General features: G+C 37.6%; 2 protein-coding genes across 9 annotated transcripts in view; one reads left to right on the top strand and one right to left on the bottom strand.

Annotated features, from left to right (window-relative positions):
• Positions 1–11,587, top strand: part of GARNL3 (GTPase activating Rap/RanGAP domain like 3) — a 50,915-nt gene extending 39,328 nt beyond the window's left edge. For 5 of the 6 annotated variants that reach the window (XM_065648252.1, XM_065648251.1, XM_065648254.1 and 2 more), the window contains 9 exons: positions 568–740; positions 1,458–1,616; positions 3,626–3,692; positions 5,678–5,785; positions 6,229–6,347; positions 6,751–6,886; positions 7,988–8,197; positions 8,509–8,620; positions 9,339–11,587. In XM_065648252.1, coding sequence (XP_065504324.1) covers positions 568–740; positions 1,458–1,616; positions 3,626–3,692; positions 5,678–5,785; positions 6,229–6,347; positions 6,751–6,886; positions 7,988–8,197; positions 8,509–8,620; positions 9,339–9,495 — 1,241 coding nt within the window. In that variant the 3' untranslated portion in view covers positions 9,496–11,587. Of the gene's footprint in view, positions 1–567; positions 741–1,457; positions 1,617–3,625; positions 3,693–5,677; positions 5,786–6,228; positions 6,348–6,750; positions 6,887–7,987; positions 8,198–8,508; positions 8,868–9,338 lie in introns of those variants that run through there. The other variant, XM_065648255.1, reaches the window with a different exon arrangement.
• A 385-nt stretch (positions 11,588–11,972) lies between these two features.
• The window catches only part of SLC2A8 (solute carrier family 2 member 8), a 30,170-nt gene continuing 27,808 nt past the window's right edge, over positions 11,973–14,334 (bottom strand). For all 3 annotated transcript variants that reach the window (XM_065648263.1, XM_065648262.1, XM_065648264.1), the window contains one exon: positions 11,973–14,274. In XM_065648263.1, the coding sequence (XP_065504335.1) occupies positions 14,137–14,274 (138 nt within the window). In that variant the 3' untranslated portion in view covers positions 11,973–14,136. The remainder of the gene's footprint in view (positions 14,275–14,334) is intronic.

The following is a 14,334-nucleotide window of genomic DNA, read 5'->3' as shown; positions in this document are numbered from 1 at the left end:
TTTATCTGATATGTGAAAATAAGTCTGTTGTAGTCCAGCATGACATTTTAGAACATTGTAAAAATACCATGTTACTTGGCAATCACTGCTGATGAAAAGCTCTAGAAAAAAATAGATATGTTGCTTTCAGGATTGAGGAGTATGAGAAGAATTATGCAAGGATGTGAGACTGAAATAAAGGGCATTTTAAGGTGGAGGAACACTGGCAAATCTCCATTAAATACTAGTGTTTAGATTAGTTCAGGTGTTGATGATTATTTCAGTAAATATAAACACTTTATCGTCTTCAGAAGCAAGCTGCTTTGGAAAGCCGCAACCTGCAGAATAGTGAAAATCCATGTATTTAGCCTTTACTTGCAAAAGGAGTAAGGGGAAAAACAGATTTCAAGAGTCATAACCTTTTGTCTTTTTTTTCCTACAATTCAATGTTGTCCTACTGGGAGGTTTGTAATTCTGTGTTGCTAAGTCATGTGTCAGAGCCCCATTGTACTAATCATCATACAAATACAGAACAAAAAAAGCAGACCCTAACCCAAATGCTTAAAATCTAGAGCATTATTTCCTCAGGCTGCCATTTGTATGCCATTAATACTCACCATGGCAGTGAACTGAGGATCGTTGTGGCTATTCGGAACAAACTACTTCTCGTCACAAAGAAATATAATCCACACAACAGTTTAACCAGCAGCTCTCTGCTATCGTCATCTGAATCTCCAGTAGAGGAGTTCCAGTACATCCGGGTATGTGTAATCTAATAACTAATTACCTTAACAGACCGGGCAGCACTCAGATAGGGATGGGGAGGAAGACAAAGAGCATGCATTTTTATCTCCCTGAACCACCAGACAAACAAAAATGAGGAGCTGTATGACGGGGTTCCATCATATATATATGCCAAAGAAATCTGTCAGATTTTTTAATTAAGTTTCTGCTTGTTCTTAGAATATAATCATAGAATCATTTTGTTTGGAAGACCCTCAGGATCACTGAGTCCAACCATAACCTAACCTAACTCTAGCACTGAACCATGTCCCTAAGAACCTTGTCTATGAGCCTTTCAAACCCCTCCAGGGATGGTGACTCCACCACTGCCCTGGGCAGCCTGTTGCGATGCCTGACAACCCTTTCCGGGAAAAATTTTTTCCTCGTATCCAATCTAAACCTCCCCTGGCACAACTTGAGGACATTTCCTCTCGTCCCATCACTTGCTACTTGGGAGAAGAGACCAACACCCTCCAGGGTACAACCTCCTTTCAGGCAGTTGCAGACAGCAATAAGGTCTCCCTCCCCTCAGCCTCCTGTTCTCCAGGATGAACAGACCCAGTTCCCTCAGCCGCTCCTCATAAGACTTTATCATGTGTCTGTGCTTAGAGCACTTCCCTTTAAATTCATGGAGTACCTGCAGCACCCACAGTAGGAGCTTGAAAAAGGGAATAATTCTATTATTTACATTATAGGAAATATGCCTTTCTGACCCTCCGGTGGTTATGACGCTGGTGGATGGCCCTACTGGAGACAGTGACAATATGATCTGTGTAGCGTATCGGCATCAGTTTGATTTAGTTAATGAGAGTACTGGGGAGTCCTATAGATTGCATCATGTTGAAACAAACAAGGTAAGTTTTCATCATGGAAACTATTTTCTTACAGAACTGCACTGAACATAATTTCCTGCACACTCAGTGCATCCTGTGCTGACCTCCTGGGAGCGTAATTTATGGAGATACTCATGTCTCTTACTTTTCATTTCTGTAGCCTCTGCCTGAGGGCAGTCTGAGATATTTGTTCTTGTGGGGATACGTGACAGTAATCACTCTCAAAAGAGGGAGTTATAAGGTATGACATGTTAGGAAAAAGCTTGTGTTTCAGGCTTTGGAATATCACTGTCAGCATAAATTCATTTTTCTCCTTTTGCAGTCAGTAGTTTGCTGTTTGCTTTTTCTTTGTGGTCTCGGGGTTTTATTGTTTAAAAAATTGCAGTAAAATAACTTCAGTAGTTGGCCACCAGTATCTCATTCAGATTTGCCTATTTGCATGTTCGAAGGCTAAAACGTTTACGTGTAGCTTTAATTCTATTTAAGAAACAGCTGCCCAGTCAACTAATAAGTTACCTGAATCTTTCTAACTAGGATGTAGGGTTGGGATTTAAGCAAATGTCCTGAATTTCAGAAAAGAGCTCCAGTATTTCCTGCTGCTGGGAAACTAATGATCTCCAGCATCTCTGAAAGTCAGATAATTTCAATTGTTTCTAAATATCGATGTGGATGTATAGCTTAAACAAAAAAAGGAAGATTTTGCACAGTTAATATTTTTCTGTCATTGTTTTTAACTGACTGTTTTCCTCATAATAAGATACGGGACTACTCTTTTCATTTGATGGTTCTCATTGGTAGGTTATTTTCTCTTTAAATCATCTGTATTTTTATTCAGATCTGATGATGAAGAGGTTTGGCACTCCTAGCATAGGTAATACAGTGTAAACTTTTCTAGAGCACTGAAAATCTGTCTTTATCTGGATGAGGAGGAGCTACAAATAAAGAATGGGGATGGAGAAATACAGCACCACCACCATACCACTCCCCTGTTCCTCTTCTCCCTAGGAATCCTTATTTCCTTTAAGAACACAAACAAAGCAGACAATTAGTATGAGCTGAGCCGTGGATTTTTTTGATATTGAAATGGGACACCAAATTATTTCCATGGGTTAACAGAGCAGAAGTGGCTTTCAGTCACTACAAAGGATGGGTCAAAATGCATTTGGTGTAGATATATAAACTTCCACATCTGTTTAACAGTTCTTGATATATACAGTAATCTTAGGTCAAGAGGTGAACATCTAGCTTATTGTACAAACGAAAGTCAAAGAGCTGTTCATTGAACTGATGTCCAGCCCCTCTCCTTGCGCAAGTAGTAAATGTTGTGGTCTGGGAAGCATTTGTCTATTGTAATCTTACGTATTTCCCTAATAAGGTCTCATTTCCTGAACAGATACCCTACATTTTTATGTCTGGTTTGGATTTTTTAAATCTAACTGTAAAAGACAAATACAGAGTTAACATATGAGAATTTATGTGGCCTATGCCATGTAAAAAATACTGTGTTTCATCCAGCATTGATTCTGAGTTTCTAAATTCAGCCTATTCAGTAATTCTTAAGTACATCCCTATTGACCTCTGTTAGTGGTTTTGAACCAGTAATTGGTGCATCTGATCTTTCTGCTAATCATGACGTGCAATTGAGCTTTTTGGATTTCACTTTTTGAAAAGAATTGCTATTTTTAGCATATCATGTTGATTCACAGCTGTCCTGAAATCACCCCATTTCCCAAAACTCATATGGCCAAATAAGTTGTGTAAGTTTTTATTGCTTTATACTGTGGGCGTGGTATTGAATATTGAGTACTATACAGAACCGAAGACAAAAGTAATTGATTTTCCATCCTGAGAGTATCCTGAAAATTAATCACAAAAGAGGCTGCATTTGAAAAATTACTTATTTCTTTTCGCTTCTTTTTTCTGTCGTTGTGCACTCCCCCAACTGATTATATTGCTTGTTAGTCAAAACCTGGTTGTAATAACCTCAGTACCCTCTGCCTGTTCATTACCTTTTCCCATTATCATTGCAGGTTAATTTTGTTGCAGCTATTGATGTATATGAAGATGGCGAAGCTGGTCTACTGTTGTGTTATAACTGTAAGTATTTAGGGAAGATGGAAAATGGTAATACCTCAATCTGCATACGTTTGTTTTTTTTTTTTCATTGGAGTCTAGATCTGTATCTTAAAATAAATTTCAGTGGTTTATGGAAGTCTTCTCAATATACATTCTTTTTAGTTTAAACGTGTATTAGAGAGACTAGAAATTGAAGTATGATTTTATTGCACAGTATGTTGAATTTAGACATACAAGCTTGTTAGGTTTTAATTTCAGGTATGTAGGTGTATATCTATATATGTTAACCACTTTAGTAAAAAAATTCCTATTTCTTCAGATCTAGCTGATTCTTTGGGTAGTCGCACACTTACTGAGTGTTTTCAAAACATGCAATTTAGCATTCCACCCCTTTTTCCTCTGTGTGCTATCCCATTCTATCTGTGCTTTTTTTCTGCCTACTTCTTGGCAGTTGCATTATTTCATTGTCATTCTCTAAATCTCCTTTTATAAAATGGCCTTAGATAGAACACGCATATGCTCTTCTCTGCAGTACACAAGGTGCTTTTTCTTCCAGTCCTCATGAAAAGAAAAGCAGCCTTTATGAGGCAATGGTGAAAGACAAGGCATGGCTTTCTCTGTTGCAGAAAACATGTCCTATTTGCCTCTCCAGAAGTGAACATCGATGGAGACAAGATAAATATACCCATGGTCCAGCACTGGCTATCAGATTGGTGCCACAGAGCAAGTTTTAAGTGTCTCTAAACTGTATCTTTCTATGCTCTGTGAGGCCCTTTTGGTTCTGATAGCTTGCCAGATCCTACATGATTCTGGTTCCCTTAACACTGCTTCAGAACTAAAAAAGCATCTGACAGAGGACAGTGAATTCTCAGCTATATTTCTGCATGGAATCAGTTCCCCTCTAATAGACCCATTGCTGAGCCAGAGCTAACAAACTGAGCTAATCTTAAAGTTACAATAAAGGTGCTGCACGGGCTTGCAGCAGCTTGAACTCCTGTTTCTAGGACGGTGTCGCGGGGAAACCTGTGTTTGTTATTTAGAGAGTATTATAATTCTGAAAGTATAACCATAGAACAAATATGAAAACACGGGACATGGCAGTGTCCTAAGATTGTACTTAAAAAACGACCCGTAATACGTTTCTGGATGTAAACTTTGATTCAGTCTAAGGACATCAATTACGGGGGAAAAAAAAAAAAAAAAGCCTAAAAATAGAAGGGACTCGGAAGTAGCACATATTTGAAAGGGTCATAGATGTTTACCTGGAGCCCCCAGCTTGTCAAGAAAAAAGGCTATTGCAATTGCATCTCATCTTTAAGCTTTCTTATTGTTTGCTGATATGACGTCTTAAGTTCTGAACTTTAATAGATGTTTGATCAGCACTAGTGCATGTATTTAAAGAAAAATCTGTTGGTAGTAGAAGGTTAAGTTCCCCATTACCTAGACCTATCAAATTAAAAATCAGAATTGCATTGCCAGTAAGGAGGTCTATAAGCCAGCATTCATATCTGACTCGTAGAATGTTAATTTCAGAACCAGTGGACTTAGAGCAGCTAAGAAGTACGTTCACAAGTTATATGACTAATGAAATCATAGTGTCTGTAATGTCCTGCGTGTATAAGTCTTCAAATGTAAACCGTGCTAGCTTATGGCTGCTTCAAGGGCAGTTCTTGCTGGCAGAGAGGTACAGTTCTGCTAACACTGCTTTCTGAAATTTTCTTGCCTATTCCTCTATCCATAGACAAGGTAAGGAACTGATAACTGTTGGAAGAGAGTAATACTTTGTCAAATATGACAACTTATTAAAATATAGGTCTTCTGGTTTGGTATTTCAAATGCTATGTACACAGAGGAAGCACACTTGTCTTATCTGTTTAGATATAGAGGGACTTCTACATAAATGTTTCATTATGCATATAATGTCCACACTTCTGCAACATCTGCCTGTAAAATTGGTGTTTGTCACTTGCAGTGTAAGGTTATGGATGCTTCTTTTTTTGTTACAGATGTTTGCCAATACAGAAAGGTGTATCCTTTCAATGGAGGTTCTCCACTGATCCAGCCATCAGCTTATGACTTCCACTTCAGCTGGAATCAAGTTCCTTATGCTGTTGGTAAGAAAATATCTCTTTTTTACCTAGACATCTGGTTTTTTTCTTTCACCATTTAGGCTTGCACTTGGCTGTCAGTGGAATTACAGTATGCGTACTAGGAATAAACATGATATTAATGATGACACTTTAGCTAAGTTTCTGCATATGATAATTTTTAAAAGTGGAGCCTTGGTGCCAAGTTCTTCATTTGCTGAATTTCTTTTCCTTTCTCTTTTTCCTGTTTTTCGTTTTCCATTCAGTCTATGTTCTACCAGGCATGGAGAGTGAAGTTTTCTTCAGGCTTGATGGAGCTCAGTGTCCATCAGTATGTTAGACTACCCTTTTCATAGGAAAGGGGAGATGCCACAAGAGGTCAGATACTCAAGAATAGTTTTCATGGAGCATCCAAGAAACGTTTATATTAACCATTCTTCCTTGCGAAATAATTTTTTGTTTCGTTGCAGTCTGTGCTTTCCCTTATATCCTTGCCTTCACTACCGATTCCATTGAGATCCGATTAGTGGTGAATGGGAACTTAGTCCACACAGCAGTTGTGCCTGAGCTTCAACTTTTAGCATCAAGGGTAAGACATAGGAAAATCATGCTTGGCTATTTTTGTGATATGTTGGGATCTAATGCACATAAAAAGTTGCCGCAGCCAAAAAACAAACCAACCAAAACTGAAATATGTGCTATTTGATCTGTGGTAACTGTTTGTCTGTGTGCTTTGAATTGATACCAAGTACAAAGAGAATCAGAATTTATCTCACTGTCCTTTATTGCTCACAGTAATGCAGATCTGAGATATCTGACTGCTTATGGGGCACATACTATCCTCAACCTCACAGATATTCCCTCCACTTGACAGTGGGATAACCTTTCCATGAACAAACCTAGGTGACTTAGCATCAATACATTTGAGCTTGTATTCGGAAGACAGTTAAGAAAGTATTGCAGTACTAATGATAAGTTATTTGTCATTTCAGTCAGATATTTATTTTAAAGCTACTGCTGCAGTAAGTACATCATCTGACAGCAGCTCTAAGGAACTGAGTTCAAGGAGTTCTCCTCAGACACCAACAGCTTACGAAATGGCAGAATGTCCTCTTTCATCTCTAGAAGGTAATGTGGTTTCCAGGCAGCTTGAATAACAATTTCTGATCATTCCAACAGCTATCACATGTCAGTGCAGCTGATCATTAGTAAGATGAAACTGATCAGGTAAAAAACTTTGAGTTCCTACCTGAGAGTCTGAGAGAGAGAGATTTTCTATTTATCCACAGATACGAAGCCCCTGGTTGAGCTTTTGCCCCGTAGTATCTTTTCTGAATGTGTGGTAGGGCTGTTTTGAAGAAGCCATTTCTGTAGGAGGGGAGCAACTAAGCTTCAGTAGATTGATGAATCTTTGGCAATATGGCCAAGACTAATAATGCAAAAAGAGGTAGAAAATTGTGGGAAAACTTGAGATTTCACATACACCGTTCCTTTCACTTAAGAAAAGCTAAACTACCACTGAGGGTTAAAGCTCTTTTGTGAACCAAAAGTAAGAAGTTCCAGCCTCGATAGAGTTTGCACTGTCAATTTAGTGTAACATGATTTGCAATCAGTCTATAGGGGAACAATAATGGAGAAACAAAGGATAATGCAATATGTGTATATAGCTTCCTCACTTAAATCTGCTGCTGCACTGTTGGCGGAAGGGGAAAGGAGAATCACAATTTCAGTTTTTAAAAGGCAGTGCTATCTGATGGTCAGTTGCTGTTGGGTTTTTTTTTTCCCTAAGAATTAGGAAAACACGTGGTATTTTTTGTCACCTAAGAAGAGGAGCCATAATTTAAACCACTTGAGATCCAGGCTCAAATATACTTGCAACATAATAAAATATTGCACAGAGTGCAGAGTCATGGTGTAATAGTCAGAATACCAACCTCAGGACATGTAAATTTACTTCTTGGTTCCACTACTGATCCATCACATTGCCAAAAGTCAGTCTTCTTTTTCCCTCTAAGTCAATTTGCAGCTCTGCACAATGTGGTTGTACTTCTTCATCCTCCTAGCCTATTTATATTGAAAGTTCTCTGGGGCTAGGAAGGTCTTTGTTGTTTGGGTTTAAAAGCACCCAGCACAATGAGTATAACTTTTCTGTATAACTTTTCATTTGGCAGTATTAAGAACTTATTCTATTGTGAAAGTGTAACACTCTTTTCTCCTTCTGTGTTTCAGGTGAAGTTCCATGCAAAAACCTATACAAAATTCCTCTCAGTAATCTGGTTGGGCGAAGCATTGAACGACCTCTGAAGTCACCTTTGGCTCCCAAGGTCATCACGACTACAACATCCAGTGGCATTGCCTCTCTTCCAGTTACTCACTCACTATCCTTATCTCGTATGGAAATTAAAGAGATTGCAAGCAGAACACGTAAAGAATTGCTGGGTAAACTCTCCTCAGTCTTCAGTGTACATATCAATTGCCAAGGTTATATCATTTCTGATCTTTGGACCATCACAGTCATATTTGTAACATGCAACTGGTATTCATAAATAAGTAGTACAAACAAACAAATGAAACTCTGAGAAAACCTTATTTGCTAACAGTCTAGCCAGCATCTGATCACATATAAGGTGACTATATTCTAAGCCAAGTAGGAACTAGTTAATAATGGAAACCAGCAACATATGCCTTAATGTTTTCATGAATGCTTTATTTTCTGTTGAGAGTATTAAGTCTTTTATTCCTTTATTGAGGCCTCTTGGATGAGCCTATACCCAAGACAGAAACTGCACAGAAGCAAAAAAAGGTTCCTCGAAGACAGTCAGACCCCAAGCAGGGAGCAGTAAGATCAACTAGTAGTGACAGGTAAATATACTGGCTTTAGAAAATCATCTAAGACTGTAAATGTTTTCAGAATTGACGATTTGTCAACCTATTCGTGCTTATCTCAGTTGGCATGGGGCTGACTTGAGAGCTTTGTATACCAGTGTGAATTTCATGCTAAATGTGCTTGTTAGAGTATCTGAATACTATAAATACCAAAACAATTATGCTTTTTGCTAAAGGTATGTTAATGAGCAAAGCAAGACTAAATGTGAGGGGTTTTTGTGAGGACGTGCTGCAGTTGAGCCTGTCATTAGGGTTTGCACTACTAGATCTGCACTGTGCAGGCTCACTTGCTGTGTTCTTTTCTTGTTTTGCTATTTCCAGAATAAGTTTTGCTAAAAAACGCCATAGCATTTTTCTGTTCGGCTCTGCTTACCTGACCCGACTGCCATTCTTTTGTTTTCACAACCTATGTTTGTATAGAGTAGTGGCAGAATTCAGCCAAGACACAGTAGGCTGAGATTAACGAAACAAAAAAATCTGCTGCAATGTAAACCTATATTTGATTTATTTCACTATTTGGAAGTCATTTCAGCTATGTGAACGTTGCCTTTTAATGATTTTCAGCAGAGTAAATAGGAGAGAAACTTTTAATGGTCTGTCTTTAGGATAACTTGATTGAATCTAGAAATAGCCGTTGATCCTGCTTGCCCTAATCTGTGTGTTTTTTTAGCAACTTTTGTCTTCCTCTTTGCAGGATAATCTCAACCTCTTTTGAAAGCTATTCTGAAGGATGTCATCTTTCCGCTAGTTCAGACCCTGATACTTTAGCAAACAGGGAGGAAAGCTCACCATCTAGCTATCCCTTTCAGCTGATTTCTTTATATGATGAAGACATCATTGACTTGAAGTGAAGACAGTCTTAAAACCTTTCTTCCTTACTTCACATTTTCTTACAACTCTGTGAGCTCTATGGGAATGTCACAAACACTGCTTCTAGTGGTAAAATGTGGCTGGAAGTATTGGTGATTAATCTTTATAGAACCCTTGTTGTTCTGGCTAGCTCAGCCTGATTTGGTGATGCTTATATCTTTGACATAAGTATGTTTTCTCAGTTAAGGAACCATTACTTTTTGTGGCATTCTAATAGTAGGTAATTAATGAGAGATTTAGGCTGAAACTGAAGTAAATAAAAAGTGTTACTTGTTCTGAGTTTCTTATAATTTGAAGTACCTGAATGACATTCAGCTAAGTTAATCGTTGTTATTACTATCATGAGTTGTTTTACAACAGTATATGTCATGTGGGAAGAGGAATTTTATAACATAAATCTCTCCTTTTGGTTTGAAAAACCAAACCAAACAAAAGGCTTGCAGGCAAGGTCTTTCCAAACAGTGCGGTCTGTTCTTAGAATGATGCAGCTATGGTATGTTTACTGAAAAATCAAGGATGTTCTCTAAAGAACATGTAAGAGATTAAGATGCTGCTTTCTTTGCTTCAGTCTGTCCATGCACATTTTCTAGAGAAGCTTGAAAACTGTTTTGGCATTAAGAATGCTTGAGCAGAGAGACTTCTTATAGAAAACACAAACATTGAAAATATTCCTTGAGAAGTGAAAAGGCAAAAAGAAAGCAAACTACTGTATTTCTCTATCAGCTGGAAAACTGTTTATTGTAGTGCACCTACAGATTTTCCCATTACAGGCAGAAAAGCTAACCACTAATTTTCTTTCTAACTACACAAAGATTCCTATGCAGGCATCAGCATTAGCTGTTGTCTGTTCTTGCACCAACAATCTAAGTCATTATTCCATATAATCATATTTTTTCTAACTGGATCCAGACTGAAATTTCACTGCTTATAATCTAGTTTTCTATGATGAAATAGTCATCTTAGCTTTTTTTGTTATGTTAAAAGACAGGGTTTCGTGTTTAAAGTTTGGTTATTTTTTTTTAACCACTTCCTCTATGCCAAAAATCAATTTTAAACAGTATTTTGAAACAGTTTTGTTGGTTTGAGTTGCTTCCAGTTTTAAGGGATGCTTCCAGGCTTTGAAGATTTTAGCCTTATTAGCAAGTATTTCTTGTTCTATATGTAGAAATACTTCTGTATCCTTTATTTTATTTTGTAATACCATTCACGTGTCATGATTTCATTTTCTGTCCAACTCTGACCATCTGGAGATGTGTGCCTTTTTGCTTCAGTCTGTCTGAATGTATAACTCTTTTTTGCAAAGTAGTTTTTGCCCAGTTTATTGTATATAGTGGCTTAATTGCTCCACCTAAGAAAACATGCAAGGTGTTAACTGAAAGCATAATTTCTTAGTCTGCAGTTGGTTGATCAAGGAACAAAGCAATATTTTCAACAGTAATTAATCTAGGAGGAGAAGCAGTATTAACCAGTGGCTACTATTATTTTAGTATTTTGGCACCCATAGGTGTGTGGCATGAACCTTAATAAGCATCAAAAAGGAAGTGCCAGCTCAAAGTCTTTGCAAGAGCTTGTCATTCTTTTTTGAGAACGTTATTTCCAGACACTGTGTTAATTTACCCTGTCCTATTTATCTGGACAGCTAAGTTTTAAAAAAATAAATCAGAAAGTATCACCTGGTGTTTATTCTCCTGGAAGCTGTAAACACTTCTGTGGACTTAACAAATCCACTTTAGGGAACACTGCGTGCACTTGGATATTTTTTAGAAAGCAAAACCACCACCTTTTTCCATAAATGGATTTCTCAATGTAGTATTTCATTTCTGTTATGTGGGAGTTTTCGAAGACTGTACCAGTGTGTTGCAAAACTGGGGCTTTAGTTAAAATACAGCTTTAACTGGAAGCTTTGCTTTGCATTGTTTGGATATCAGATTGTATTGCAGATGTTCACGTGTGCTGTTCTAGCATGATTTAACCATAGTTCTGTAGCAGTTGAAGCAATACGTGGAGATCTTAAAACTTGTTTTGAAGAACTTAAGCACACATATTTAGGTTTCCTGAAAGACAAGCTTTAGAGATGGAGCAGTAGCGAGGTCAAAAAGGAGAGAAGCTTGACAGAAGGACTGACCTCTGGCTATGATGGTATTCAGGATGCATATAGATGTATAGATGTGGCATTTGCATCATAACTAAGATATGATTATAGAAAGAGGGGCCTTAAAGCAAGAGTTACTTTCTTTAACCAGAGCCACAGCAGTGGCTGTAAAGTAGAGGGCGGGGTGGAAACTTTGAAGGTCTGTCTGTAATCACAGCATTGATGACATCTAGCAAATACTGACAAACAGCAAAAGGACTGTAAGGAATACAGCCCCACCATCTCCTACCTGAATTTCTATGCTATGGCTTGACTTCATGGGTCAGGTGCAAGCTGCTCCTCAGGTCACAATGGGAATTACCAGACATAACAGACTATTACTTATACAGGACAGGAAGGATCTGAACCCTGGAGAAAAATTACCTGTCTTCATTCCTAATGTATGCAGCAGGTGCCTTAAAAAGGCTGCCATTTTTTGGTTTTGCTTCTGTGTGTCTTGCAGGGATGTTAGGATTTGAGATACATAAGCCTTTGGGGGTTGAGTTGTTTTTTTAATATATAGAGGTATGTGTATATATTTTTAATTACTACCACAAGTTTTAAGGGATTAAAATTCCTAAGCATATATAGGAATCTAAAGTAATGTGATCTTGGGAGGCAGGGTTGGGAATCCCATCTGCTAGTGGCAGGGTAGTTCAGAATCATTTTTGTTGCCTTCAGTATATGAAAGTGAGTACCATATTATTGTCATTATTAACAATTTCATGTCATGGTTCATATGCACAGTGCTTGCTCATTCTGTTAAAGCAGCATTTTCTCAGATGGGCATAGCCTGATTTTTGTGGAGGAAAAAATTATACCCTGAGAACCTAATATTAACAATACAGGAAGCTGATATGATGGTATGCAGCAAACATTTGTACTTGCATGCAGGTTAGAAAGTATTTTTACTCTTACTAGTTGTGCACAGCAGCTTCACCAACCTGTATACTGCCTAGCTGCTTCACTTTGTTGCTGATCTGCAGCTGACTCCTGTTGGCTACTGGAAATCATGTTATTAGCACATGATTTGAAAAGACAATTAAGGAGATTATTTTATGCATATTTATTTGTAGCTCTATTAGATATTTATCTGGTTGAATGGAAAATGTTATGTCTCTAAAGGTTTAGGCCAATGGAATGTCAGTTTCTACTAAGACTTTGAATGTTAGCAGACTGCTTTGTAATTTAATAATTGCATATTAAGACTTGCTACATTTGTGATCAAAAACTCTTTATGCACCACTTGTCTTAAATACCCATGTATAACCATTGTTTTTAATGTCATGTGATAGTGTGTATGGTTTGTGTTTTAGATATGACAGCCAAATAGAAACAGTCCTATCACAGCTGAAATTGTTTTAAGTGCGATTTTTCACCTTTGTGAAGGAGTAACAGATTCTTTATTCCTTCATATGTAATAAACCATAAATTTGATCTCACTTCTTTCTTTCAAACATGCATAACTAATGGCTTTTTCAAATTTGGTTCAACAGACAAGAAATTAAAAAGACAGAAGGTAGTACCCTATTTGCAGACAGCTCTGGATTACTGTTTCCATTTGAGTTGTCCAGAAATTTTGTTTTGGAGATGAGATGTTACTCATTTAAGTGCTATATTGTGCCTGTGATACTGGCATTTATGTCTTAAGCATTACCCATCTTTGACAAGAACTATAATCTAGCACTGGTTTGTGTTTCCAGGCATCTCCAAGGCTTTCAGAGACCTGCTCCGGTTGGAGATCTTTACCCCTTAAATTAACACTGAAAAAGATAGTTTTTCTCCTTTTCTGGCTAAAAGGATGGTGTTACTGTCTTTGACCTTGTAATTCCTTTTGAAAAAGCAGTCCTCTTTCCCAAATTGTAAAATACATTATCCTAAGAGCTAAAGGCCTTCTTGTGATTTAAATGCATTCCTAACCAATTTGACAGCAACAGGATAAATAATGCCAACTTAACACTAACCCTCATGAAGGTCAAGCATTCATCTCCAGTTGGGACCAAGACTTAGGCATCCCAGAAATAGAAGCGACACAAAGACGAAGTACTGCAATCTAAAATTAACATTAGCCAGGCTACATCAATCATTTCTTCACTGTAACATCTGAGTGGAGCAAGGAAATTGTGTCTTTATTTACATAGTAAGATCTTAATTTACTTTTTAGGAAAAAAATTCATGGTCACTACATTTAACATTCTTGGCCATTACAGTCAGTCTGCACTAGGTGAAAAGAACACAGGAATCAAAGAAAAATAATATGTCCAAGACCTGCACAAGGGAGATTTACTATACAAGGAGTATGCTGAACTATATGCAGATCCCCATTGATTTTTTTTTAAAAAAAACAGAACTCAGATTTTGCAAAATTCATTAAAACAATTTGACAGCAGGTTTAGTAACGGAGATGCCTGTCCCACAATGCAGTTAGTTTCAACCACAGCACCATATTTCACGATATGAAGGTTTTGTATCAATATAAAAAGCCTTAGGCTTAAATTCTTCTGAAGTAGGCCTCAATTTGTTCCAGGGTCTGTCCTTTTGTTTCAGGAACATAAAAAGTTGTAAAAGTTACATTGAGGCAGCAGAAGGCAGAGAAGAGCCAGAATGTGCCATAGGATGTTAAGAAGCCCTGAAAAAGGGGAAATGACAAAAAAACCCCCACATTATTACAGCTCACTACTGTACAACT

This window comes from Caloenas nicobarica, chromosome 19, assembly GCF_036013445.1.
Source record: "Caloenas nicobarica isolate bCalNic1 chromosome 19, bCalNic1.hap1, whole genome shotgun sequence".
Lineage (NCBI taxonomy): Eukaryota > Metazoa > Chordata > Aves > Columbiformes > Columbidae > Caloenas > Caloenas nicobarica.
The sequence above is the reverse complement of the archived record's forward strand: the minus strand, read 5'-3'. Positions and strand labels throughout refer to the sequence as shown.